The sequence below is a fragment of the Phyllostomus hastatus genome, unplaced genomic scaffold, assembly GCF_019186645.2.
Source record: "Phyllostomus hastatus isolate PE091 unplaced genomic scaffold, TTU_PhHast_1.1 phas_scaffold_1066, whole genome shotgun sequence".
Lineage (NCBI taxonomy): Eukaryota > Metazoa > Chordata > Mammalia > Chiroptera > Phyllostomidae > Phyllostomus > Phyllostomus hastatus.
In genome coordinates, this window is record NW_025334004.1 from 10,417,858 (window position 1) to 10,444,619 (window position 26,762).

The 26,762-nt window shown below is 43.5% G+C and overlaps 1 protein-coding gene across 2 annotated transcripts in view; it reads right to left on the reverse strand.

The window, feature by feature from the left end:
* Positions 1-6,076: 6,076 nt before the first annotated feature.
* Positions 6,077-26,762, reverse strand: part of ARHGAP19 (Rho GTPase activating protein 19) — a 67,124-nt gene continuing 46,438 nt past the window's right edge. For both annotated transcript variants that reach the window (XM_045853801.1, XM_045853800.1), the window contains 5 exons: positions 26,303-26,494; positions 21,171-21,269; positions 17,594-17,704; positions 16,989-17,067; positions 6,077-8,303 (listed from right to left, as the gene is read on the reverse strand). In XM_045853801.1, coding sequence (XP_045709757.1) covers positions 8,293-8,303; positions 16,989-17,067; positions 17,594-17,704; positions 21,171-21,269; positions 26,303-26,494 — 492 coding nt within the window. In that variant the 3' untranslated portion in view covers positions 6,077-8,292. The remainder of the gene's footprint in view (positions 8,304-16,988; positions 17,068-17,593; positions 17,705-21,170; positions 21,270-26,302; positions 26,495-26,762) is intronic.

Below are 26,762 nucleotides of genomic sequence, written 5' to 3' on the forward strand. Positions count from 1 at the left end.
GCTCTCTGGATGTGTTTTCACAGGCTTAGGTTGCCATCTTCCCGGTCTCCATTTCTGTCTGTGAAACATCGTCTGGGGGCTAGCTGGACGGTTGTCAGCCCCCTTGTTTAAACAACGCCTTACTCTGAAGCAGGGGCAAGGGAGCTCCCCGGCTGCAGTGGGCCTGTGGATCCCGTGGTGTCCTCCTCGCCCCTTCCTCTCGCACGTCAGCTCCAAGTCCCCAGTTCTCTGACTGGCTCCGATCCCATGTCTCTGCTGGGGATCCGCTTCCGACTAAATATACCCCTTTTCCTCCACACCAGATGGTTTCTAGATTCCTCTGGAGAGAGCAGGCTTCTGTGCTCCCACGGAGGAGCGAGGCAGAGACGAGGAGCAGAGCCGTGCCCCGCCTCTCCGCCCTCTCCCTCTGCCTGGTTCTCTCAACACCGGACACACGGCGAGTGTTCGAGGCGTGGCCGAGTACAGGACCTGCCATCACCAGTCCGTTCTGGTCACCCTAAAGCACCCGACAAAGCCCGATTCCCGGTCACTAGGTTTCCGGTAAAACCCAGAGACTCCTCCTCAGGGAGAGGCAGAAGGGCCTGGGCCTCGGCCTCTGCGCTGACCAGGCAGACCAGCAGGTCCCTGCACCCAGGACGGCGGCCCACGGGGGAGGGATGTTACATCTTCAATGTTTTCTCTCCTCTGGCCAGCCTGGCTTCCCCTTCTGCTTTCGGGGAACTGTCAGCAGACCTCTGCATTTGGGACTATGAAGACCCCTCTTAACATGACAAATTTCAATTTCCATATTTGAGAGCTGTGTTTTTATCCATTATGGAAAACACAAGCCATTCATAAAAACACAACCTATTAGGAATTCACTAACTTAAAAATATCTTGATGGATCACAGCATGGGCAGATACTGAAGGGCGTGCCCCCTCCAAGGGCAGGCAGTGCGCCCTCCAAGGGCAAGCAGTGCTTGGCATACCTTGACCTAAAGTCCCCTTGCAGGGACCCCAGCACCCCCCAGGGCTACAGCCCTCGGTGGGCCCAGGACGCGGGATCGCACTGAGGCATTCCTGCAGCCGGCCATGGCAGGCAGGAGCCAATCCCAAAGGAGCCCACAGGTAAAACTTCAGCTAGCTGGTTTTCTTTTGACCTCCCCTCCCTTCTTCAGGGAGGTCTCAGGACTAAAGGAAAAGGAGAGGTGTAGCCACAGGTGCCCATGGAGTTGAGGAGCAGCTTCTGGGGGAGAAAGGACAGTGAGGATGAGAGCCCCAGAGGCTCAGGAACATGGCAACATCACATGAGCCATGCATGTAACTGAATGTCTTCTAGCAGTCATGCTAAGGTAAAAACAAACAGGTGAAATCCATTTTAGTGGTGTGATTTAATTACCTGTATATCCAAAATATAATTTCAATATAAAAAGTTATTGAGACATTTTTATAGTCTCTTTTTCTTGCCGAGTCTGAATCCTGGGGTGTATTCCGCACTCAGAGTACATCTCAGTTCAGACTGGCCGCATTCCAGTTCAGACTGGCCCGCCGATGGCTGGAGGCCGCCACAGGGGAGAGAGAGTACACGGGGGAGAGCCAGGAAACGAGGATAGAGTCTCCCAAAGTGGCTCCCAGCGGTTGGGGTCACCCGCCCGCCTGTGCTGGACCACCACCCTGGAAGGCACGCTGTGGCTGTCACCCCCGAGCCAGAACAGAGATCCCTGGAGAGCACCCTGTGTGGACGGGGACCCAGCCAGAAGACGAGCGGCACAGCGCCGTGCAGAGGGTGCCGAGGGACCTGTGGGCCGAACCCAGGCCGTACAAGAGTTATGCTTGGCTCCGTGGTGTTTTTAAATCTCTTCAAGCAGTTGCTGTTTCCATGACCTTACATTCCCCTGCCTGGCTCCTGCAGACGCTGGGGCGTGTAACCCCTGCATGAAGCCACAGTCCCCAAAGCCGGGCGGCCCTGAACGTTAGTCTTGTCTCTGCCACTTTTTAGCCAATAACGGATACGTTAAACTCTTCATGTGTGTCTTCAACTATGAAATTGGAGATAACAATTCTTCACAGAGATGTATCACTTTAGTGACACAGGAATTAATTGGATAGCACAAAACTCAGTACACAGTAAGTACTCAGTAAATTGTGGTATTAATTTTTCATTCACAGGAGTCTTGAACTCTGTAGAGGCCCCATCATAATTCCTTTCCAATACTGAACACTGGGAAGCACACGGGCAGAAGGAGCTCTTAAAAGCAACACCCCACCCCGACCAGTGTGGCCCAGTTGGCTTGGCTGGGCATCCCCCTGCAAAGCAAAAGGTCGCCCGTTCAATTCCCAGTTGGGGCACATACCTGAGTTACAGGTTCAGTCCCCAGATGGGATGTGCAAGAGGCAACTAATTAATGTTTCTCTCCCTCACTTTCTCCCTCCCTTCCCCTCTCTCTAAAAATAAATAAGTAAAATCTTTAAAAAATAAAAATAATAAAAGCAGTCCCCACTTCCATAGGTTGGTGTTGAGGCGTGGCTTCTGCACTCACAATTTTCAGTCTTTCCTTTCTCTGTTGTCCACAGGTATGGTCCAACTGAACTAAGCATTCCTCATACTATAGCACTAAACATGTTAAAAGGCAGTGAGTCAGTGGCCCCTCCTGCTAACCTCCATCCTGAGTCCAACGCAGAAGGCTCCCAGGATCCGGGCACTGGATGATGCTGATAAAGGCAATGACCCACTTGGACCACGACTTGGCCATGGCTCAACCCCAGTTTTTGTGTTTGGTTTTTGCATGTTATAGGGAAGTCAAGGGGCTGGGACTTAAAAGAAGCACCTGCAAAAGCATTGTATACTGCACACCATAACCCCCTAGACCGGAGCTCAGGCTTCCTCGCCAGTCCCACTCCCATATGCTGCTAATTCAGGAGCGTAGGTAAGAACAAACGTGGGCCGCCCACCACAGGGACAAAGGCCACGGCACTGGCTGGGCAGAAGGGGAGGCAATGGGAAACCCTTCCCAGTTCTGGGTTTTTCACCTTCCTTTCTGCCGTTTAATGCATGTCTGCTTCTTCATTCCTTTCTATGGTTCGATTTTTAATGACTGTGTGCTCAGCCCTCTGCTGGGCATTTTGATTCCCCCCAATTTTCAAAATTAGTCCTGACCTTCCACCCCCTTCTCTTTTCTCCTGCATTCCCCAGTTCCTCGTGTACTGTCTCGTACGAGTCTCTCCGTGCTTCACTTGCAAGTCACAGAGCTGGCTCCTTTCTTTTCAGCGAACAATGCGAGCAGGTCCTCGGGGGTGGAGACAGAGGGACAGGCCGTCAGGGGCAGCACCTGGAGCGCGGACATGCAGGGCGGGTGGGTAATGGAGTAGGGACAGCTGCAGAGCTTTTATTTTTTTCCCCTATTCCAGATTTAAGTAACTCTTTTATTATCAAAAATAACAATGTCAGCATCAATAACCTGCTGATTATAAAATTTATCCTTGGCAGAGAGAGAATTAACATCTAATGAATACTTGCCATCTGCCAGGCGCTGCAGAAGGCTGGTGGTTCTCAGTGTTTCAGTGGTCAAGGGCTCCTCTGGGATGTTTGCAGAAGCTTTAAAATCTCTCCCTTAGAAAAACTCAAATGTACACAACATTTTACGTAGAATTACAGGGCAGACAACATCCTAAAGTACACCCACAGACCCCAAATGAAAACCTTTTGTGCTAAGCCCTCCCATCTGAGAGCCGGCACCACTGAGACTAGATGCTGTTGCCCCACCTCACGGACAGGAAGACACACCCGAGTGACAGAAACCACAGACAGCCAGAGAACCAGAGAACCAGAGGTGTCTGAACGCTACAACCTGCCACCCTAGATGAAAGTGCCATTTGGTTTTTACTACTACTGTACACACCACTCTTTATTTTTAAATGAGGAAATAAGGGTTATGTGAGAAACTGAAACCTGCGCAGAGCATTCTAAACCCAGCCCTGGGGAATCAGGGAGCTCTGGATTCCGGGAGGTTCCCATCTCACAGCCTACCAGCCAAGACTCCCTGCGCCTGAGCCTACCCTCCAGCAGGGAAACAAGCTGAAGCTTTTCTTTGGGGTGTCATGCTCTTGGAACAAGAGGCAGCATCTCTGTCAATAATACCTTGGTAATACTGGGGGAATTTTTTGTAAAGGCAATCTCTCTTTAAAATAATCCATGAGTCAAAGTGTGAATGAAGAAACCAGTCCAAGCCTATGGATATGAAACAAAAGAAATTTAATTTCAGAATATTACATGAATAAAAAAGAAAGACAGTGCATATGATTACTTCTTTACAATTACATATATATAGGATAAATAGTCAAACAAGAATAAAAAAATGGCGAGAGTTAAAAGAACCCTGTTCCTCTTGAGCACACTCAGGGATAAGTGCAAAGGCAGCTTTTGCTATGCACAAAGGACCCCAGCGCGGGGGAGTTCTTCCCAACAGGTTCTGCTGGTCCCCAAACATGTCTGGGGGAGTGCTCCATGGCTCTTTAGCAGCGGCTGTGGCCTTGCACACTCCAGTTTCCATGGTAACCCAAGCACTCAAGCTATTATGTACGCCACCGCCTCACTAGCCCCTCCATCAACTCTCAGCATTAGTTGTCTAGAAAGCCAGATTTTTATAGCAGTTTTAGACTGGGTTAATTACCACTGGTCTGGAAAACTTACGTATCTTAGCAACCCAAATCTTCCCCCAAATCTAGGACAATCCTGCCAGATGCTGGTATCCAGGTTTGGGACTGGGTTCTATCTTCAGCACAAAGACTTCAGGGTAGGGATGAGACTCTCCTGGGGAAAGGTGTTCCACTTAGAAAAGACTCCAGAATGAACCCTGGCTGGCGTAGCTCAGTGGATTGAGCGCGGGCTGTGAACCAAAGTGTCGCAGGTTCGATTCCCAGCCAGGGTAGATTCCTGGGTTGCAGGCCATGACCCCCAGCAACCACACATTGATGTTTCTCTCTATCTCCCTCCCTTCCCTCTCTAAAAATAAATAAATAAAATCTTTAAAGAAAAGAAAAAGAAAAGACTCCAGAATGAGAGCCATCAGCTTCAAGCATCTGTGCAAGGTCCTACATGAAGTAAAGATGCAGATGAGGTCCTGGGAAGTCTGATCCCAGAGACGGCTTCCCCAGTTATGCATGGCCACATCGCCGGTCACGGTGGGGCACAGCCCCATGGCCACAGGTTCTCCTAGAAGGCAGGATTTTACATCATGTCCTAACAGAGGCTCCTGTGAGGGGAGCTGAACAGAAACATTGCCTTTTGGGAGGAGAGAATGGCTCTGCTCTGGCACTCCGGAATCAACTGGCTTCCATACAGGCCAACCAGACCACCACCTCTGAACACCCAGTGGTCGCCGCAGTCAACAGCCCTGCACTATCCCATTCCCCGGGGGGGCTCCCTTGCCAGCGCTGACTGACTCTGGAAGGGCGTTTGAGGTAAAGAGCTTGCAGTGGATCAGCTGTGGTTTCACTTGAGTAATAGCTCCTTTAATATGTTGGCCGTTCAGATATAATCAGTATCTCCAAATCCTTTCACTGCTGCAAGGGAGTTTTTCAAGCCAGATTCATTGGTCCCAGGGCAAAAGTCCATCATTGTAAAAGGTAAGAAACTGGTTTTCACTGATTGAACCAGTGCGGCTCACCCAGGGCAGACCTGAACCAGTGAGGTCCGCGTTCTCACACCTGAGCCCTCTGGCACAGAACACTGCCTTGTGCCGACCCACAGCAAACCCTTCTCGACTGACCCCAGGAGGAAATGCAATTTCACAAGCCAGAAGAAGAGGCATTTCCAAAGAGATTGTTCCAACATGAAAAGGAAACATTTTTTAAAATCTTATAGATTTAAGAAATTGTTAAATACTGACTCAAAAATGCCCGCCCACCAAGTCAGAAGGGAGACAGTACCCTGCTGTGGCAAATGGAGAGGGTTTTTGTTTGTGAGTTCTCCATGAGGTTCCACAGGATTAGAACAGTTACACATTACAAGGCAGATGGTTATGCTATTTTATTTCTCAAATTTGGATTCCAACTGGATCACAGCTTATATTAAAAAATGACCTATCACACCCTTAAAGCAAGGGAAAGCAAGTTTAATAAATAACTTAAATGAAACACACACACCCAAATGCAGACATAAGCTGCCCCGGGACAAGCTACAGAACAGCACACGCACGCGACAGCCACCTCCCTCCCTCCCAGCGCCAGAGCACCCTCGACCCCGCACGGTCAGAGGCGGTCCCGCCTGCGGTCCAGGTGCCGCCCTCCAGCAGGACCACGGGACAAACACAGTGACAAGGGGAAGTCAGGTCACGGCTCTGCTCCCTCCGCCTGAGGCCAGACCACGTGTGACGTCCGCACCTCTCCAGGTGGGACAGGCGGACCCAGTGTGGAGTGAGGGGAGAACACTCCTTCAGTCTGGTCGCACCCGAAGGGGTTTCCCTTTGAATTCACTGACAGCTGGTGCAAGGAATTCCATTTTTTCTCAACAAGGAAAAAAGCCAAATAGAAACCTGCACAACTGAAGTTGCCAATAAGGACTTTTAAGAATAAAACTTCTCTAGAGAAAGGGGCTTATACACAGGTCTCTACTCCTAACCATCAACTGTTCACAATCCATCAAATTGGAAGGCCAAATTTTACTTTTTTTTTTTTTCTTCACAACTGCTGTTACGGCAGCAAAAGAAACAGTATGCATGGAAAAGAGGGTTGGCTCTAGACACGAAACCCGGCTCCGCTCCCAGGGCTGCCTTTCATTTCAGCAGTAACGCAGCATTTCCGACAGTCTAACATGGGTCAGCCAAACAGACTTTGCTGGGCAGCTGCTTCCCCACAGAGGGCCTGACTCAGCTCCAGCACATGGGCTGAACAGCTGCACAGCCTCGCAGAGCAGGCACAAAGGGCACCTTCTCTCTGACCACAGCCGCTCCCCGGGCCCTGAGTATTTACACGAGATCAAAGCCACACCACTGCTCACCTCAAACATTGTGAACATCACCACCCAGCCAAAGCTCCAGCTCTAGCCCCCTCTCCACATCCTCCTTGGGCCCATTACAAGGAGAGAGGCTGGGCTGCTTTCTCAGAACTCTGGTGACAAGCCACACTGCCTCCAAATGAGAACATTCTCTCCTTCAAACCCTCTCAGCTGTGCAGAGGCTGCTGCTGCGCACCTCCTCCCCCTGACTCCAGCTGGCTCTCACAGCCTGGCCTGCCCGCCGGATGCCTCACAAGGGTACAGTATAGCCCCACCCTGAGGGGCAGTCCTGGACATCAAGCCAGCCGGCCCCATCCTAGTCACACCCCAGCTTCTACCACACAGATATTTCAGCAAACCTCCATATGGCAGTCAGAGACTTTCCTGGAATCACAGTGACCTGGCACAGAAGGGCTGGCCCCACGCGGGCGCCAGAGATGCTCCATGTTCAAGAGGAAACCAAACAAAGGACACAAATTCGGCAATCACACCATTATTTGGCATCACTAAGGTTAGAAGATCGGGGGAGGAAGAGAGAGTGGAGGAAAGGAGAGACACAATTTAATAATTAACATTTGTTAAAATATTAGATCACTCTGAATTCTCCTTTTGCAATACTGCAAGCCAAATACCTTGCAATTTTGGGCCCAAGAAATAATGAAAACTTTCCGGGAAAGCTATGAAGTCCTTGGACACAAACAAGGTATTGAGGAACACAGCCTCGTGAGATAAAGCTTTCCCAAAGCTGAAGGTGAAAAAAAGGGAAAGACTTCTGGCTTGGAGCCCATTTAGGTTACACATACCAAAAGCAGCTTTTAAAAATGAACAAACAACAAATAAAAAATGACAACAAAAATACCCAACAGTATCAAAACAGAAAAATCCAAATTATCAGTTAAATAACATGAATCCACTAGGATTGACAGTACTTAAAAAAAAATACTGGCAGTTGAACACAAATCTTGTATTTTTAAAAAACAAAATATGCTTAAGCAAATACATGGAATGAGCACTAGAGTCTGCCTGGATCTACCCACTTGCTGTGTGCCGTGTGCTGTGTGAGCGGGTTGGCAGGTGAGTGGTTTCCCCATAATATTAAAAGAGAGAGAGGACTGCTAGCACTGGTTCAGAAGGCAGAGGCTGCAGAAAACATCCAGTGAGTGGGGTTAGAGGTATCAGTCAAGTCACAGGATTAATTAACTTTCACAATTCAAAACGCAGCAAGCAAGTTGCCGGTCCAAGCTTCTCCATGAGTGGGAATGACACCTGGCCCACTACAGAGAAAATTCTGGGTGGATAACAGTAGAACTCTGGATCCTTCAGAGGAACCCTAGGTTGAAAGAGAAACAAGAGCGTTAAGCACATTTAGAAATATTTCTTTTTGAAAACATCCCACCTAAAAGCTAGAGAATCTATACTTAATATTTTCTAAAAAGTTTGATTGAGAATTGATGAATCTCTACCAAGTAAACCTCAGTTTGTCCATTTGCTCTAATCTCAGTTCATTACATCATCTCTTTTTTTCTTTTTTTTTAGCCACAGTTTACATTCCATACCATTCTGCACCAGTTTCAGATGTACAGCAAAGTGGTCGGAAAACCTACACTCTACAGAGTGGTCCCCCTGCCACCCCAAGCACCTAGCCGGCCCATACCTGTTATCTTGACATTATTAACTACAATCCTCACGCTGCAATCTGCACCTTTGTGGCTAGTCTTCAACTAGTAATTTGTACTGCTTAATCCCTTCCTTTTTTTCCCCCAGCCTCCAAGCCCCTCCCCTCTGATAGCTGTTAGTCTGTTTTCTATATCTATGAGTCTGTTTCTATTTTGTTTTGTTCATTAGATTCCACTAAGTGAAATCATATAGTGTTTGTCTTTCTCTGACTGGCTTATCTCACTTAGCATAATACCCTCTAGGTCCATCCTTACTGTAACAAAAAGTAAGATGTCCTTTTTTATGGCCAATATTTATGGTAATATTCCATTTACACAATGGAATATTACTACACAGCTTTTTTATCCACTCATCTACTGATGGGCACTTGGACTGCTTCCAAATCTTGGCTATTGTAAATAACACTACAATGAACACATCATTTTAACAGCAATAACAGCTACCACTTTATTAAGTGCCTATTTTGTGCCAAACACTACTCTAATGATACAATGGTACATTGTATCCTTACAACAACCTGTGCATGATGTGATGCCCTTGCCATTTCACAGGTGAAGAATCTGTAGCCTACGCAAGTTAATTGGCCCCAAATATCAACACTAACCCAAGTATTTTTCAAGTTCATATGATGTGGGATAATCTTTGGTAAATAAAGCTAATTTAAGCTTGGTTTAATTAAAATGGGTATGTCTTCAGAGTATCAACTTTAAATATGTTTCCGTATAACACCTGTGGGGATACAAGATTCTAGTGCTATCAATTGTTTATTTTTCTTTCTTTTCTTTTATTTTTGTATGTATGTATATATGTATTTATTTTTGCTATTAATTGTTTTTGAGGTTTTCTTTACTACCTATAAACTGAACTAGATCCTTAATTCTTCTAGTTTCCTGCAATATTTGGCTACAACTTTCCAAACTAACATTTCCAGTTTTTCTACCATGCTTCTGTCTTGGCAACACTGAGAACTAAACAGCCCTTTGCCCAGAACCCTGCAAGCTAAAGTGGGACAACTTGATATGAGCTTCAGAGAAATTACCACAACAGCTCATGTGTGGACAATCTTCATACCTACTGTTATATGAGTCACTCAGAAAGGTCAGCAGAGACATTCAAAACGCAAACCAAGAAAGCCTATCCAATTGCCAACTGCCTGCCCTCATTCTATTTGAAGATGCTTTGAACTTGGCATGGAGTAATCTTCTTGATTGGCTGCCCTCAGAACTCAGAAACAGGTTATAATCTACTCCAATTATTAACCTTTGTTCTTTTTTTTTGTCTCCATAGATATGCCTCTTACTAAACGCCTGCACCATAACCTGCACCACTTGTATAACCACTTCCCAAAATGAAACACAACCTTTTGACTGAACTGACCTATTCTCAGAACTAAGAGACCGCTCAGATGACATTTAAAGCCATCTATCAACTCAGGACAGGTTCAAGCCTGCTTACACCAGATAGCTAAAGATGTTAAAGCATTTCACAATATTACCTAAATCTCTGAACAGATTCATAGGGCCCCTGACATCACTGACTTAGTTTCATTGCAAGACTCCTCAAGTTTGGGACAATGACTACAGGCCACATTTCAAATTACAGCCTGTGTAATTATTATAGAATTTGCTACTATAATCCTATTTAGATGTACACTTTCTGGGTTACAACGTGCCCTCCTACCCCTGACTTTTAACATATCAGCTACCCGGGCAGTTAAAGTCCTTGCCATTAACTCTGATGCCTCGGCATCATAGTGGACGGCAGTGTTATTCCTGACAGTTATTTTTCTTTTTGGTAATGCAAGTGTCTGACTTAAGCTTTGATTGCTGAGGCAGCCATTTCAAAGAAACAGCCACTTCAAAGGCAACTCCCTCCAATAAACACACTGCCAAGCCACAAGGAGTCGATAAAGAGCCCGGCCCTCTCCCTCTGGGGCTCCTATGCTTCAGTGATGTTGATTTCAGTAAGTGACCATCTGGGCCACGTGTTTTTCCTCTTCTCACCCTTTAAATTCCCACTCACATGTCTTAAATTCACCAATGAAGACTGAGTCCACGAAACCCTAGGCCAATGCACTCTCTCTCTCTCCATGGCCTTGCTATGTGGCCTGAGGTGGGCTGTGTAATTTCTAGGTCTTGTAAATAATAAACCTTTTTTCCCAAAAAATTTCCTGATGGCAATCCCTGAAAGACATCTTGCAATCATAATAAGAACCACAACAGCCAATCCAACCACAACACTGGTTAATGACAGGCTGAGACCAGCACAAAACAGCACTGGTACCAACTGGACACAAGGCATGGTCACCACTTAGGGGAAGAGAAGAACAGATGACAGGAGGCCACAAGTATATCCCCAAGTCTGGCCTCCGCCTTCCAGAAGACAGACTAGTTACAGACAACACACATGAGTAAGCATTTCAGTTCACCTGGTGCAGTCAGTAAGAGTTTAAAGGAACAAGCACATCTAGCTGGGTTAGCTAAAGGAGGTTTCAAAGAGGAGTTGGGGTCTAGGCTGGGCTTTGAAGAATGGGTAAGAGCCTATATTTACTTTTAACTGAATTTAGTGGGGTAACATTGGTTAATAAATTAGAATGGGTAAGATTCTTTTTTAATTATATTTTATTGATTATGCTATTACAGTTTTCCCAATATTTGCCCCTTGGTCCCCCTCCACACAGCACCCCCACTCTCTCAGGCAATCCCCCTACTATTGTTCATGTCCGTGGGTCATGCGTAAAAGTTCTTTGGCTACTATATTCCCTATACTGTACTTTACATCCCCATGGCTATTCTGTAACCACCGATTTGTACTTCTTAATCCCCTCCCATCTTCACCCATTCCCCCACAGCCCTTCCTATCTGGCAACCTTCAAAAGGCTCTCTGTACCCATGATTCTGTGTCTGTTCTTGTTTACTTAGTTTGTGTTTTAGATTCAATTGTTGATAAATTGTATTTATTGCCATTTGACTGATCATAGTTTTGATCTTTTTTTTCTTAAATAAGTCCCTTTAATATTTCATATAATAATGGTTTGGTGTTTGAAATGATAAACAAAATTGACAAGCCTTTAAGCAAACTCATGAAGAAAAAGAGAGAGGATCCCAAAAATAAATAAACAAATAAATAATGGTTTAGTGATGATGAACCCCTTTCATTTTTATCTTGTCTGGGAAGCTCTTTATCTGCCCTTCAAGTCTAAATGACAGCTTTGCTGAGTAGAACAATCTTGGCTGTAGGTCCCCACTCTTCATGATTTTGAATATTTCTTGTCAATCCCTTCTAGCCTGCAAAGTTCCTTTTGAGAAATCAGCTGACAGTCTTATGGGAACTCCCTTGTAGGTAACTAATTGCTTTTCTCTTGCTGCTTTTAAGATTCTCTCTTTTCGCCCTGGCTGGTATAGCTCAGTGGATTGAGCATGGGCTGTGAAGCAAAGGGTCACTGGTTTGATTCCCAGTCAGGGCACATGCCTGGGTTGCGGGCCAGATCCCCAGTGGGGGCCACTTGAGAGGCAACTACACACTGGTGTATCTCTCCCTCTCTTTCTCCTTCCCTTCCCCCTCTCTAAAAATAAATAAATATTTTTGTAAAAATGAATGAATGCAATCAGAAACTTAAAAAATATAATTAAAATAAAAGAAAAAAAAGATTCTCTCTTTATCTTTAACTTCTACCATTTTAATTATGATGTGTCTTGGAGTGAGCCTCTTTGCATCCATCATAATTGGGACTCTCTGTGCTTCCTGGGCTTGCTCAGGAAGCAAGCCTGAAGCATGTCTATTTTCTATACCAAATTAGGGATGTTTCCTTAAATTATTTTTTCAAATAGATTCTAGTTTCTTGTTCTTTCTCTTCTCCTTCTGGAACCCACTATGAGGAGAATGTTGGACCTCTTGAATTTGTCCCAGAGGCTACTTATACTTCCCCCTCAGTCTTTTTTCTTCTTGTTCTGATTGGTTGTTTTTTGCTTCCTTATATTCCAAATCATTGATTTGATTCTCGGCTTCATCCACTCTACTACTGATTCCCTATATATTGTTCTTTATTTCAGTTAGTGTATCCTTTGTTTCTGACTGGATTTTTTTTATGCTGTGAAGTCCTCACTAAGTTCCCTGAGCATCCTTATAACCAGTGTTTTGAACTCTGCATCTGATAGATTACTTATCTCCATTTCGTTTAGCTCTTTTTCTAGAGTTTTGATCTGTTCTTTCATGTTGGTCATGTTTCTTTGTCTCCTCATTTTGGCAGCCTCCTTGTGTTTGTTTCTATTAGGTAAAGCTGCTATGACTCCATCTTGGTATCATGGCTTAATGTAGTAGCAGTTCTGTAGGGTCCAGTGGCACAGCCTCCTCTATCGCCCAAGCTGGGTACTCAGGGTGTACCCTGTATGTGAGCTGAGTATGCTTTTCTCTTGTAGTTGAGCCTTGACTGCTATTAGCAGGTCAATGCAAGGGATCTACACAAGCCAGTCAGCTGCAAGGACTAGCTGTAACCACTGACCACCAATCTCTGCCCGCCATGGAGGATCAGCTGTGTGGGACAGGGCGGTGGTACTCCGACATGGTCTGTAGCTGTCCACTGGGTGCACTGGCCCTGGGGTTCCTGGGTGGTGCAGGCCAAGGTCAGCCACCACCTATGTTTTGCTGAGGGCCACTCAGCATGAGCTACAAAGCAATCTGAGATGGCTGCTACTTGTGCTGGGCTTGGAGGTTCCCAGGTGAAGCCAAGCTGTGAACCTAGGCTAGCTTCTGCTAGTGTCAGGCATGAGTCCACTTAGCAAGATGTATGGGGGCTAGGGGCTCGCTGAGGCCAGCTATTGACTACTTGAGAGGACTTAGGAAGATTGGCCAAGACAAGCCATTCATATGGAAAAGCCACTGTTAGCAGCTTGGATGGGCCCATAAATTGGGTGGTGTAGAGCCTCAGGGAATCACCAGGGCTGGGCAAACAATATAAGCCAGCTTGATGGAGTCTCAGATATGGTACTCACCTGCTGGCTCTATAGCTCTGTGGCTCTATGGCAGGGAGGGTTCAGAAAAGGAACAATGGTCTCTGCCTGCCATTCTGTCTGGGAGAAAGCTGTTCCCTAGCTCTCGCCCTGATGGCAGATATTGCAGTTCCTCCCTGTATGCCACTAGTGCTTTTCAAGCTGCTACCCCAGTGCTGGAGCTCAGAGGGAGTGAGGCTGAGTAAGTCTGTATGCAGATCTTTTAAGAGGAACTGCTTGGGAATCCAGCAGCTTCTTCCACTGACTCAATCCTCGATGGTTTTTATAGCCAGAAATCATGGGGACTTACTTATCTTCCTGACACTGGAACCCTGGGCTGAGGCGCCTGGCGTGGGTCTCAGACCCCTCACTCCTGAGATATCTTTCCCGAATTTTTATCCACCACATGTGGATGTGGGACCAGACCACTCCACATTTCCGTGTCTCTGCCCCTCCTACCAGTCTGGATGGATGTAGTTTCTTTAATTCTGTAGTTGTGGGACTTCCATTCAACTAAATTTCTGATGGTTCTGAGTGATGGTTCTCTGTAGTTTAGTTGTAATTTGATGTGGTTGTGTGAAGAGGCGAGCTGTGTTTACCTGTGCTACCATCTTGACCAGAAGTCTAGAATGGGTAAGATTCTGACTGCTGAAATTAGTAAGTGCGTGCCTGTACTCACACATACACTCTCACTCACACACACACACTTTTATACCCTAAATACCAGATACTGACAATAAATAAATATAAAGGTCTGTAGTAGTAGCATGTAAGCGTTGCTTAAGAACCCAACACACTGGCCTCCAGGTACAGGGAGGAGACTATTTACCTTTGTTAATCAAACTGTCACCCTGAATCAACTCCATGACCCACCAGATCAGCAACTTGTTTTGAGCAGGGACACTCCCCATCTCCCCCAAAATAAGTAGGTACTAATTCAGCAGTTCTCATCTGGAAGGGATTTTGCCCGCTCCTCCCCAGCGGACTTGGCAATGTCTGGAAGCGTTGTTGGTGTCACAACTGGGGGAAGGGTACTACTGGCATCTAGTGGCTAGAGACCAGGGATGCTACTAAACATCATACAATGCACATGACAGCCCCACAGCACAGAATTATTGAGTGCCAATTTGAGAAACTCAGTGCTAAATAAATGTCTTTTTGGAGTACTATAAATGATGTTAAATTACATTACCTTCTTCAAAAAATATTTGTTCCTTTTCTAAAATCACCATCAATAAAATTGAGGGTTGTATTATTGTGTAAAAAAATGATGCAATTAAATCTGTGGGATTGGAGACTACAGAGACTTTATATATATGGAGATGCAGTTATCACACAGCAGAACTGAGCTGCTAAAGGAGACCAAGCTGCTAAGAGGGGCAAAAGTAAGGGCAGAGGTGAGCCAAGAGCTTAAGGTAGAGTGCTGAAAAGCACAAAACGGTGGAGGTGCAGTAGCTTACTCTCAAAAACGACAGGCAGCTACTGCAGAGAAGGAAGAGAACTAAAGAGGAAGGAGGAGAACAAGAATAGCGTACCGTCATGGCAGCCAAGGGAGGCGTTTCAAGATGGAGGAAGTGACCAGGGAGAGAGTGAGATGAAAATGCCACTGCCTAATCCTGTGGAAGGCCGTTCACTATCGGTGGGCCTCACCTCTTCCGAATCACTAACGTTTTTGAGAATTTAATAAAAAATACATATTCTCTCCTCCAGAAAAATGCACAAATGAGCCTACATATGAAATTACATCAACAGTACCAGGAACTTTATTAGAGCTTAAGAGGCCACAGTTAACAGGTCAAGCATCCCTACTCTAACACTTCTTGGTAAATTATTATATTACACTGGCTTAATTTTTTAATATATTTCTTCTAAAACCAGAGTTGTCAATAATAGAAAGATTTAACTATTTCTTGATTATCTTCAAAAATGAGACCTGGCTGATAGGGCTCAGTGCATTGAGTGCTGGCCTGAGAAACAAAGGGTTGCTGGTTCAATTCCCAGTCAGGGCACATTCCTGGGTTGTGAGCCAGGTCCCTGGTAGGGGTATGCAAGAGGCAATCATACACTGATGTTTCTCTCCCCCTCTCCCTTCCTCCTTCCCTATAAAAATAAATATATAAAATCTTTAAAAAAAAACATTAAAAAAATGAAAGCAACAAAAGGTGTAACTGATACAAAATAATGTATCCCTCAAAAATATCTTATGCTTGGTTTTGACTTACAGATATATAGATATAGGGAGAACTATTTAGACACACATAACTCAAATACCAAACATGCCTCAATCAAAGAGCCCAGCCTAGAAATCAGAAGCAAGGTAGAAAGAAAAGAGTTCAGATAATTCATTCAAGGATAAGTAAGGAGACTATACTAAAATCTAATCTTTTAGAACACTATAAAGATTTATCCATAAATATTGGGCTTTTGTTCTCTTTCTATTGCAGATGTCTCAATAGTAATTATGCTTGTGTCTCAGAGATAAAATGAGCCTGTCAAACCAAAGACCACTTCAGCTGCCACACGAGCCTAATAAAACAAGACCAAGTCTCAGCCAGTTGTCTTTAGTAACTTGTTATGACCACTTGTTTATCCTTAAATAATCACAATGTGCTTCCAAAACGTTACTTCAATTGAGCCTCAGAAGAAGTCTCTCAAGTCAATATAACTATTATCCTCATTTTCAGAGGAGGACACAGGCTCAGAGAGGGTGGATGGCTTTCCCCAGCCAGAGGAATGAGGACTCCAATCAGGTCTCACTCCAAACCCCTTGGTCTTTCCAGTAAAACACATGGCTTCCTCGGAGAAAAGCACAGTAGCTGCTGCCTTTTGCCAGAAAAACCTGGGCAACCAGCAGTCCCAGCACTAAATAGTCCTCTTTGTCCTAAACCTCAAAAACACCCTGTATATGACTGCCAGGGTCCGTCAGCATGAGCTACCTATCTGGAAAGCTTCACTGAATAAACAAAGCTAAAGTCCACGGCCAAAAGGAGCGTAACTATTCCATGTTCATGGAGCGTATCTGTACTTGGTTTCACAAATTAGTTAATATTTGTTTTTAATTTGCTTAACAAGTACTCTGAAGATACTTTACATGTGTCCCATCTGTCCAAGAATACAGGGAGTGGGCGGGCCTGTGTTTACAGCTCGGCCCCTCAGCACCTGGGACAGTGCTGAGTAGATGCTCAATAACCATCTGCTAAGTGAACTCAAGGGCAAGGCCCAGCCTTGTAATTTTTACATTGCTTCTAACTACAACCATACTGCACCAGGAATTTTTAAAATGCTACTGACTGGCTAGATGCAGAAAGGAACCACATTCAGTAAGAACACAGAACAAGTACAGTTAGTACCTTTTTTCCCCTCTTTCTTCCCCTCAGACCATTTCAATCTTGTCGGTGTCGTCACGACAGCTGGAGACCCAGACAACAGCTGTAACAAGAAAATTTTATAGTGGCTTCAATACTCTATGGCATTCCTACAGACAGGCTTTGCTAACAGAGGAGTTATTTACTGGTTCTATTTCAATGTGAAGAGTTTTACTGACATATTTATATCTCATTAATCTTAACTGGTTTTCTTGCTGGCTTAATGAAGTAACCATGCCCGAGATACTCTGGAGGATCCCTCCACAGGTAACACAGTGCCGGGCCGCCTGGCTCTAATGCTACCCACCCTGTGGAGTCTCCTAGTGAGAAGTGCTCCCTCCAGCACTACGTTCATGGAGCTATTTCACTGTATCTGTCTTCTCTGCTTATGACTGGCCCTGTCTTCCTTGAACTCAAAATGTGTTTGTTGAATGAATCAATAAATACCTACAGAAAGACGTCAGTATAAATAAAAGGATTGAGAAAAAAATGTAGTTTACTGAGAAACACAAAGAGAAGACAGTACATCAATTGTCCCCCTTTCTACAAATGTGCAATACAAAGAGGAAGCACAAGGAATGGTTTCTTACTAAGCTCAGATTTTCTTTGCTGGCTCTCTTCAGTTCACCAGTGGCTACAGATTCCGGAGTAGGGGCCTTGTTCTTCTTTTCTGACATCACTTGATTTCCCAGGACCCTCCGCTGGTTTAAGAAGAGAAAATACTTGGTTTATAAATGTCTGCTCTATGTCTATTACAGCTATTCTGGCCTTAAACACTAGTTTCTTCGATTAAGAAAATCTCAGCTTCCTGATAAATTCTCCCAGACCACCTTATACAAGGGAGGGCAGGCAAACTATGTTACAAAAAAAGAGAAAAAGAAAACCCGGAAATTATTATTCCTTTAGGTGATCATGTTACCTCTACGTTTAAACAGACTGCCGTGTCAGAAGCAACTTTACAGTTGATTTAAACGCGCTAATACAGGCAATCACAGTGTGCTTGAGAACATAAAAGAAACACCAGTTCCTTACCCATACAACTTCCTCCCCAGACTTGTCATCTCTGGCAGTCGAGAGTCCTCTCCTCCTCCCAACTGAAGAACACTTACACTGGGTCCCGCTATGCCTTTGCTTTCCTGGCGTGTCCTCACCCAGGATTGGGAAATTTGGAGAACTTCTCTAAGAGTTTCTAACACAGCCACAAGAGGGTACAGACCTTCTTAAGAGGGTCACATGACTGCACGGGACACGCAGAGCAAGACTAAAAGCCCTTTATCTCTGAACAGCTTAGAAGCTGGTGTGACCTAATGTAATAGCTGACAGTGACAATTCCACCATCTTTGGAGAAATCTTCCCTTTTTTCTTCTTAGGGAATAATTTGAATTAAAAAAAAAGAACATATGAAAACTAGAACATTAAACTCTACAATATAAATATTACCAGCAATACTCAGAATGTTCTGATGTGATAAATTACTTACATGAGGGAAATTTTGGAGGAAAAAAGTCTAGCCCTCCTCGTCCCCCCGAAAAGGAATCAAAGCAGGATAGAAATAAAATAGGTAACACAGAAATGTTCGACTGAGTCCTCCCAGAAGTCCGATGGCACCCCAGGGTAAGCTGAATTAGGGATGCCAAGGGCCAAAGGACTGGATGTAAAGCCTCCAATGAACTTTTTAAAAGACATTTCACTCCCCCGGCATTGAGCTGAAACTTACATCTATTACTAGCCCAAAAGTCCCTTCATGTATAATGAAAACACTTTACCCTTCACTTTACAAAATGCACTAACATTTGTGTTTAAAATTATTGTTCTAAAATGTTTTATCCTAACAGAATTATAAACTCCTCTGTAATTCTAAAGTTCTAAATTCCCTCTCAATAAAGAAGTGGGCAGCTGCCAAGAGGATGCTATATATTTACATTTCAAGCAACAATTCGCAACACATCTAAAACCAACTGCAGCAGAGCTGGCTATGAAAAGAATACTAAGCCCATCTAACTTCAGTTAAAGAAACATCGGTTTGACTGACAGAGAAACTTTTCTTTGACTCTAGCTCTTCTTGCTATCAATCATCCTCATGACAGGGAAGTCAGGGAATGACAGACTTCCAAGTAAAATGAACCAAAGATGTTCATTTTATCTGCTATGTCTAAGCAGGTGAATGGACGTCTAGGGTTATAGAAAAGGGAATTTTTTTTTAATTATGGTAAAATACACATAACATAAAATCTGCCATTTAACCATCTGCAAATGTCCAGTTCAGTGGCATTGAGCCCAGTCACAGTGTTGTACGACACTCACCACCATCCATCTCCAGAACCTTCCATCACCCCAAACAGAAGCTCTGCACCCGTCAGATAGTAACCCCCGGTCCCCCTCACACTCCTAGTCCCTGGCAACCACCCTTCCGCTTTCCGCCTGTAAGAATTTGACCATTCCAGGTACCTCACATAAGTGTAATGATACAACATGTGTTCTTTTGTGCCTGGCTTATTATACTTAGCACAGTGTTTTCAAGGTTCATCCATGTTGTAGAATGTGTCGGAATGTCCTTGCTTCCTAAGGCTGACTGATATCCCACTGTATGTGTCACATTTGGTGTATCTGTCAGTGGACACAATGGCCTCTCCCTTCTGGCTATTGTAAATATGCTACTATAAATGTGGGTGTACAAATGCCTGTTAGTATCTTTGTTTTTAATTGGGGTGAGGGAGATACTCGTACACCCAGAAGTGAAATTACTAGACCATACAGGAACTGTAATGTTTTTAGAAACCACCCTTGGTTTCCATAGTGGTCACTCCATGTTACAATCCCACCAGGAGATCACAGGCAGTCTGGCTCACCCACGCCACGCCATCACCCATCTTGTCTTTTCTGAGCACAGCCACCCTGCTGGTTACGGACTGGCATCTCACCATGGTTGCGATTTTCATTTCCCTGATAAGTGATACTGGGCACATATTCATGTCTTTATTGGTCATTTGTATCTCTTCTTTCTAGATGTCTATTTAAAGGCCTGTGGCTATTTTTTAATTGTTGTTTTTTTGAGGAGGGTGCTATTGTAAGAATTCTTTTTATATTCTGGATAATATTAGCCTCTTATCAGATATATGTTTTACAAATATTTTCTCCCATTCTGTTTGTTGCCTTTTCTCTCTGTAAATAGCAAAGGAAGTTTTAACATCAAGCAAACCTAATTTTCCAGAGGTTATTGGCCCCAGGGGATCAGGATTGAGCGTGAATTCTAAACTTCTATTAATGCTATTAACTAGGACCAAAATTAGAGTTAGATGAAGCTGCAACTGCTAACAACTGCAGCTTCCTGAAAAAAGTATATATGTTAGAGGGCATACACATATTTTTAGGGCACACTTCTTAATTTTAAACAAAGAGATCCCTAATTGTTGCTAGATTTATAGATCTTAATAATGTTAAAACAATTTTTAAAAGAAAAATAGTAGAATACAAAATAGTGCTAACCTTGCTCCAAGTTAACCAAAACCTTGCCTTACTTTAGTTACAGCTGGAAATTTGAGCCCCATAACCCAGTTATCTACTGCCACCTGTTGACAATATCCCTCAACTACAAGCTCAGTCATCCACCAAGACTGGTAAATTGAATCTGCAAACAGTGATGCCAGCAACAGCACAGAAGTACACACCGTATTTGTTTTAAAAACAAGGTTTGTAATGAACTGGACACAAAGGAAGAGAATACAACTAATCAAATATTAAGCTCACAAAAATCTGAGTTACCTAAAACTCACAAAATCCATTTTCTAACAATTTTCCTAGTTTCTGTCAACCTTCTCCCTTCTCCATAACTTCAGCAAACTGCATAATGAAGTGTGCAGCACAAAGCAGGTCATGAAGCAGATGAGACTCTCCACACAGCTCAGGAATACAGACTCTGTCCTCAATCCCGAAAGAGAAGGGTGGGCCTTTATTTCTTTTATTCCTCACTTCTCCAGTCCCAGAGCTTCTCTGATTTGAAGCACAGCAAATGCTCAGAAAAATGAGCGCCTTTCCAAATTCTATCCTTATCCCCTTACACAAGGGCCCTTTATAGGACCCCAAAGAATAGAAGAAAACTGTTTATGCATAAGAACAATCGAACTCCTCAGCTTTCTCAGCCAAGGCTGAAATCGATCACATACCTACCTTAATAAGGCCACTGAAAGAACGCGAACGGGCTCTCTTCTGTACCTGGGGAGTGGAAGGTTCTTGCCCTGGTGTTTGGGTCACAGATTGCTTATTAAACTAAGAGAAAACACAGGGAGCATTTTGTTAATATTCTCCCATCAACTGATAGCATTCTGTGACAACCACATGAATAGCTAAGTGTAAATACCAAGAAGAGTCGAGGAATCGGTGAGTCTGTGCACATACGGATTAGTAAGCAGGGTGGCAAGCAAATCACAAAGGCAGAAATGATGCTGCCAAAAAACAAGTCCAAACTTATTAAATTAGTCTGACAGTTAATTAAATTAGTGCACACACACAAAAAAATTGAATGGCAATCAGATCAAGTTTCTAGAATGAGATCTAACTACCAGTGTATGGCACACAGAGGACTGAGGAACATCTTAAATAACACAAGAATGAAACCAGCAAAATCCAGACCGTGGGAGATGAGGAGATAAACAACCTGATTTATTTCACAAATAAAGTGTGAGGGCAGGGTGGAGAGAGATAATGTGTGTATGTACATTTAAATGCAATGCAGTATCCTGGATTAGACCCCAGAACAGAAAAATGAGATTAGCAGGAAACTAGTAAAATCTGAATAAAGTCTGTAATGTTAACAGTGATGTAGCATTGTTAAATTCTTAATTTTGACAATGTTAACATTAGGAAGAAACTGGGTGAAGGGGATGTGAAAATTCTCTGTACTATCTTTGCAATTTTTCTCTAAATATAAACTATGTCAAATTTAAGAGTTCATTCAAATAAAGAAACTTTGGCAATTTTTAGGGGAAACAAGAGGGATGAAAGAGAAGGAGGGACCTATTATTAAAAGAGACCTAGCACATGTATCAACAACAAAAAATGCATACCCTTTGGTCATGCCATCTGTAGGAAAAGATCTACAATGAAATACTTGTAACAAAAATGTATAAACTAAAAATTGATCATATTTCCCAAAATGCCCAGTGGAAGGCAACCTATATATGCATTAGGTCGTATATGATGAAATACTGTGCAACCATTAAAAGGTTTCTAGCCTTTTAATGACATGGAAAATGTTCACGACACAGTTTTATTTATTTATTTTTCCAAATCCTCACCCAAGGACTCATTTACTGATTTTTTTAGGGAGAGGGGGAAGGAAAAAAAGGAAAGGGGGAGAAATATCCATGTGAGGCAGAAACACCAACCAGTTGCCTCTTCTACACTCCCAGATGGGGAACCAAACCCACAGTGAAGGCATGTGTCCTGACCTGGAATTGAACCCACAACCTTTCAGTTTATGGGACGATGCTCCAACCAAGACACAGTGACCAGGACCATGACACAATTTTAAATGAAAAGGGTAGCATATAGAAAAATTGAATATATATTATGATCTCAATTAAGCAGAAAAAAAAGTTGAAATACACAAGAAACACTAAGAGAAAATACTCTAAAATGTTATCACTGGTTATCTCAGAATTATAGGTAGTTTTTATTTTCTTCTTTAAAGACTTCTGGAGGTTGCAATGTTTCTATAGTGACAGTCATTATTTTTTAATTATGGAGAAAAATTAAGAAATAGTAAAATTATAGTTTCTTCTAAAAGAAATGGCAGTATTTTAGGGGACCTGTGGTCAAGATGGAGGCATAGGTAAACATGCCTCACTTCTGCACACAACTACAGCAGAAAATACTAGACTACAAAACAAGTATCATCCAGAATTGTCAGAAAATCGAGCTGCATAGAAGTCTGACAACTGAGGATTTAAAGAAGCCACGTTCATCCAGACATATAGAGGGCAGACACACGGACAGGTGCAAAGAGGCACCCAGAGGCACAGAGAAGTGGTGAAGACGGGAACGGGAGGTCCCATATCCACATGCAGTGGATAAAAAACAGGAGGGATACCTTGGGAGTGAAGGATGCCAGCCCCAGTCCAGACCACCCAGCCTAGGGTTCCAGCGCCAGGAAGATAAGTCTCCATAACTTTTGGCTGTAAAAATCAGTGGGGTTTGGGAAGATAGAAAAAACTGTGGGATTCTCAACAGACTCCTCTTAAACGGCCCGCAATGGACTTAGGGCTCATGCAGACCCACCCACTCTGGCATTCAGCACCAGGACAACAGCTGGAAGGACATCAGTGGTATATAGAGAGAAAGTGAAATGTGGGTACTGGGAGACAGCTTTCTCCCAGGCAAAACTCCAGAGACCAAGCAGCAGCATTGTCACCTCTGCGAGCCCTTCCCAACACTGAGCAACAGAGTAGTGACACAGGTTGCCCCATCCTGGCAATCACCTAAGGCTCTGTCCCATACAACTTAACAGGAGCAGTCTTCTACACAGGCCATGCTACTAAGACAGGGAGTCAAAGCAGCTCTACCTAATACACAGAAACAAACACAAGGAGGCTGCCAAAATGAAAGGACAAAGGAATATGACTCAAATGAAAGAACAGATCAATACTCCAGAAAAAGAACTAAATGAAATGGAGCTAAGCAAACTATTGGGAGATCAAGAAATTGAAAACTTATTTGAAAAAAATAATGAAGGAGAACTTCCCTAATTTGGTGAAGGAAATAGACATACAGGCCCAGGAAGCACAGAGAGTCCCAAACAAGATGGACCCAAAGAGGCTCACACCAAGACACATCATTAAAATGCCAAAGGTTAAAAATAGAGAAACTTAAAAGAAGCAAGAAAAAAGCAGAGAGTTACCTACAAAGGAGTTCCCATAAGACTGCCAGCTGATTTCTCAAAAGAAACCTTGCAGGCTAGAAGGGACTGGCAAGAAGTATTCAAAGTCATAAAAAGCAAAGACCTACAACCTAGATTACTTTATCCAGCAAAGCTACCATTTAGAATTGAAGGGCAGATAAAGTGCTTCCCTGACAAGGTAAAAGTAAAGGAGTTCATCATCACCAAGCTACTAATATATGAAATGCTAAAGGGAATTATATAAGAAAAAGAAGATCAAAGCAATGAACATAAAATGGCAATAAATTCACAGCTATCAATAGTTGAATCGAAATAATAAACTAAGCAAACAAGAAGAACAGAAAGAGAATCATAGTTATGGAGATCTTTTGGAGGGGTTATCAGTTAGGAAGGGGAAGGGGGGAATGGTGGGAGAAGGTACAAAAATTAAGAAGCACAAATTGGTAAATACAAAATAGACAGGGGGATCTTAAGAACAGAATAGGTAATGGAATAGCCAAAGAACTTACATGCATGACCCACAGACATGAATTAAGTGGGGGATTGCTGGAGGGAGTGGGTGTACCAGGTGGAAGGGGGCAAAGGAAAAAATTGGGATAACTGTAATAGCATAATCAATAAAATATATTTTTTAAATGGCAATATTTTTAATGCAGGCATGGAGTTTGCAGACAGACATAAGAAAATGCTTATGCTGTAATATTTAGTGAAAAGGGAGCAGTAAAAGAAAGTATATGGTATAATCAAACTACATAAAAATATATCCATACAAAAAAGATGTAAGGAAACAGGCATAACGTAAACACTAGTGGGATGTGTGATTTTATTTTCTTCTTATCCTTCTCTATAATTTCCTTAAAAAATAAAAATAAAAAAGAGCAAGTAAAAACAATGTTAAGATTTCTCCTTTGTGCCCTGACTGGCGTAACTCAGTGGATTGAGCGCAGGCTGCAAACCAGGAATCGCAGCTTCGATTCCCAGCCAGGGCACATGCCTACGTTGCAGGCCATGGCCCCCAGCAACCTCACATTGATGTTTCTCTCTCTCTCTTTCTCCCTCCCTTCCGTCTCTAAAAAAATAAATATTTGAAATCTTTTAAAAAAATAGTCTTTAAAAAAAAAGATTTCTCCTTTGTATCATATTTAACCCTCAGTGTTCTGGATAAGTCATTCTACCTGTCCTATGTGAATTGCTATCTGAATCTCTACCAAGAATCAAATCACTACACTGCTTTGAATCTGTAAAAATACTCAACCAACACCCTCTAAAATTTCAGTTGTATCACAGTTTGCTAGATGTCAAAGTAACTTCATAGAGAGTGACAGAAAACTTCTCTTAAAGGACCCTGCCAATTGTTAAAAACAGCTCAAGTCAACATTTTCTGAGCACTTATATCTGCCCTTATGCTTGAGATTAGTTATTAAAAAAAAAATTAAAAACAAAGATTCTTCCCTCAAAAAAGACCCAGCTGAATAAGAAATTAAGAGACTGCTCTGGCTGGTGTGGCTCAGTGGATTGAGTGAACACCTGCGAATCAAAAGGTCACTGGTTCAATTCCCAGTCAGGGCACATGCCTGGGTTGCAGGCCAGGTGCCCAGTTGGGGGCACGTGAGAGGCAACCAATCACTGTATCTCTTGCATGTTTCTCTCCTTCTTTTTCTCACCTCCTTCCCCTCTCTCTAAAAGTAAATAAATAAAATCTTTAAAAAAATTAAAAAAGAAGAAGTCAAGAGACTGACCTTGCCCATTCAACTAAAATTCAAGGGTCTGAGATAAATAAATTTCCTGAGAAACTAATCAAGTCAGCAGGATTTATTCAAGCTACACTGTGAGTCTCAAAATGGCAAATCAAAGACTTCCCATGACTCCAAAATACACAAACTTAGCCGCTACAATTCCTATTTCTAATACCAAGGCCCTTGGCTAACAGTGTTTTCTAACTGCAAACGACTTACTGCGAGTTTCCACCTCTGCTCTGCTGTGTCAACCACTTTACACAGACTCCCTCTCATCATTACAACATGGGCATTACAATCACCATTTTATGAACTAGAAAACTGAAATTCATAAAAGTTATTTGACGAAAAAATATGAAGGGTTTAAACTTCCAGATAACATGCTCGTATTGCAACTGCTGGTTCTCTCAGCAAACTGGGTACATGACCAAATGAGAGAAACTTGAACCACACTTGGGTCCTTCTGTTTAACTGGGGAGATCCCAGGGTCTCCACCCCTTTGTCTAATGGGGCAGCAGTACAGAGACCGCACTGAGGTTCCATAAACAAGTTTGCTTTCATGGCTGGGCCAAAGCTTGGGCCAATAAGAGCCAAAAATTAAATGAGATTCTTAACAATATCCCCAGTGATTCCTAGAGCCCTGTCACCGTTTCCCTGCTCTCTGGCACCTGTCTGATAAGCTGTTTCTTCTTTGCCGACTCTGGCATATTGTGAACGTGTTGGAACAGCTCTCTCAGCGCCTCTTCCGTGCGCTGCTGGGTCTCTTCCTGATGACAGCAGGAATCCATCCGGTTCCTCTTCTGAGGTTTTGCCAGTTGGAAGGATGTAGAATGACACGAAGTTGTCAGATCAAGATCATCCTAGAGAAAATTCAAAAGTAAATTAATATATCCTACCAGCTTTGTATCCAGGTTCCCACAACCCTGGAGCTAAAAGAGGGGTAGGGCTATGGGGAACATGGTATATTCTTATATCCAGGAACAAGAAAAGTGTAAAAATTATTATTAGCCCTGGCCGATGTGGCTCAGTTGGTTGGAGCATCGTCCTGTAAACCAAAAGGTGGCACGTTAAATTCCTGGTCAGGGCACAGGCCTGGGTTGCAGGTTCTGTCCCCAGTAAGGGCACATA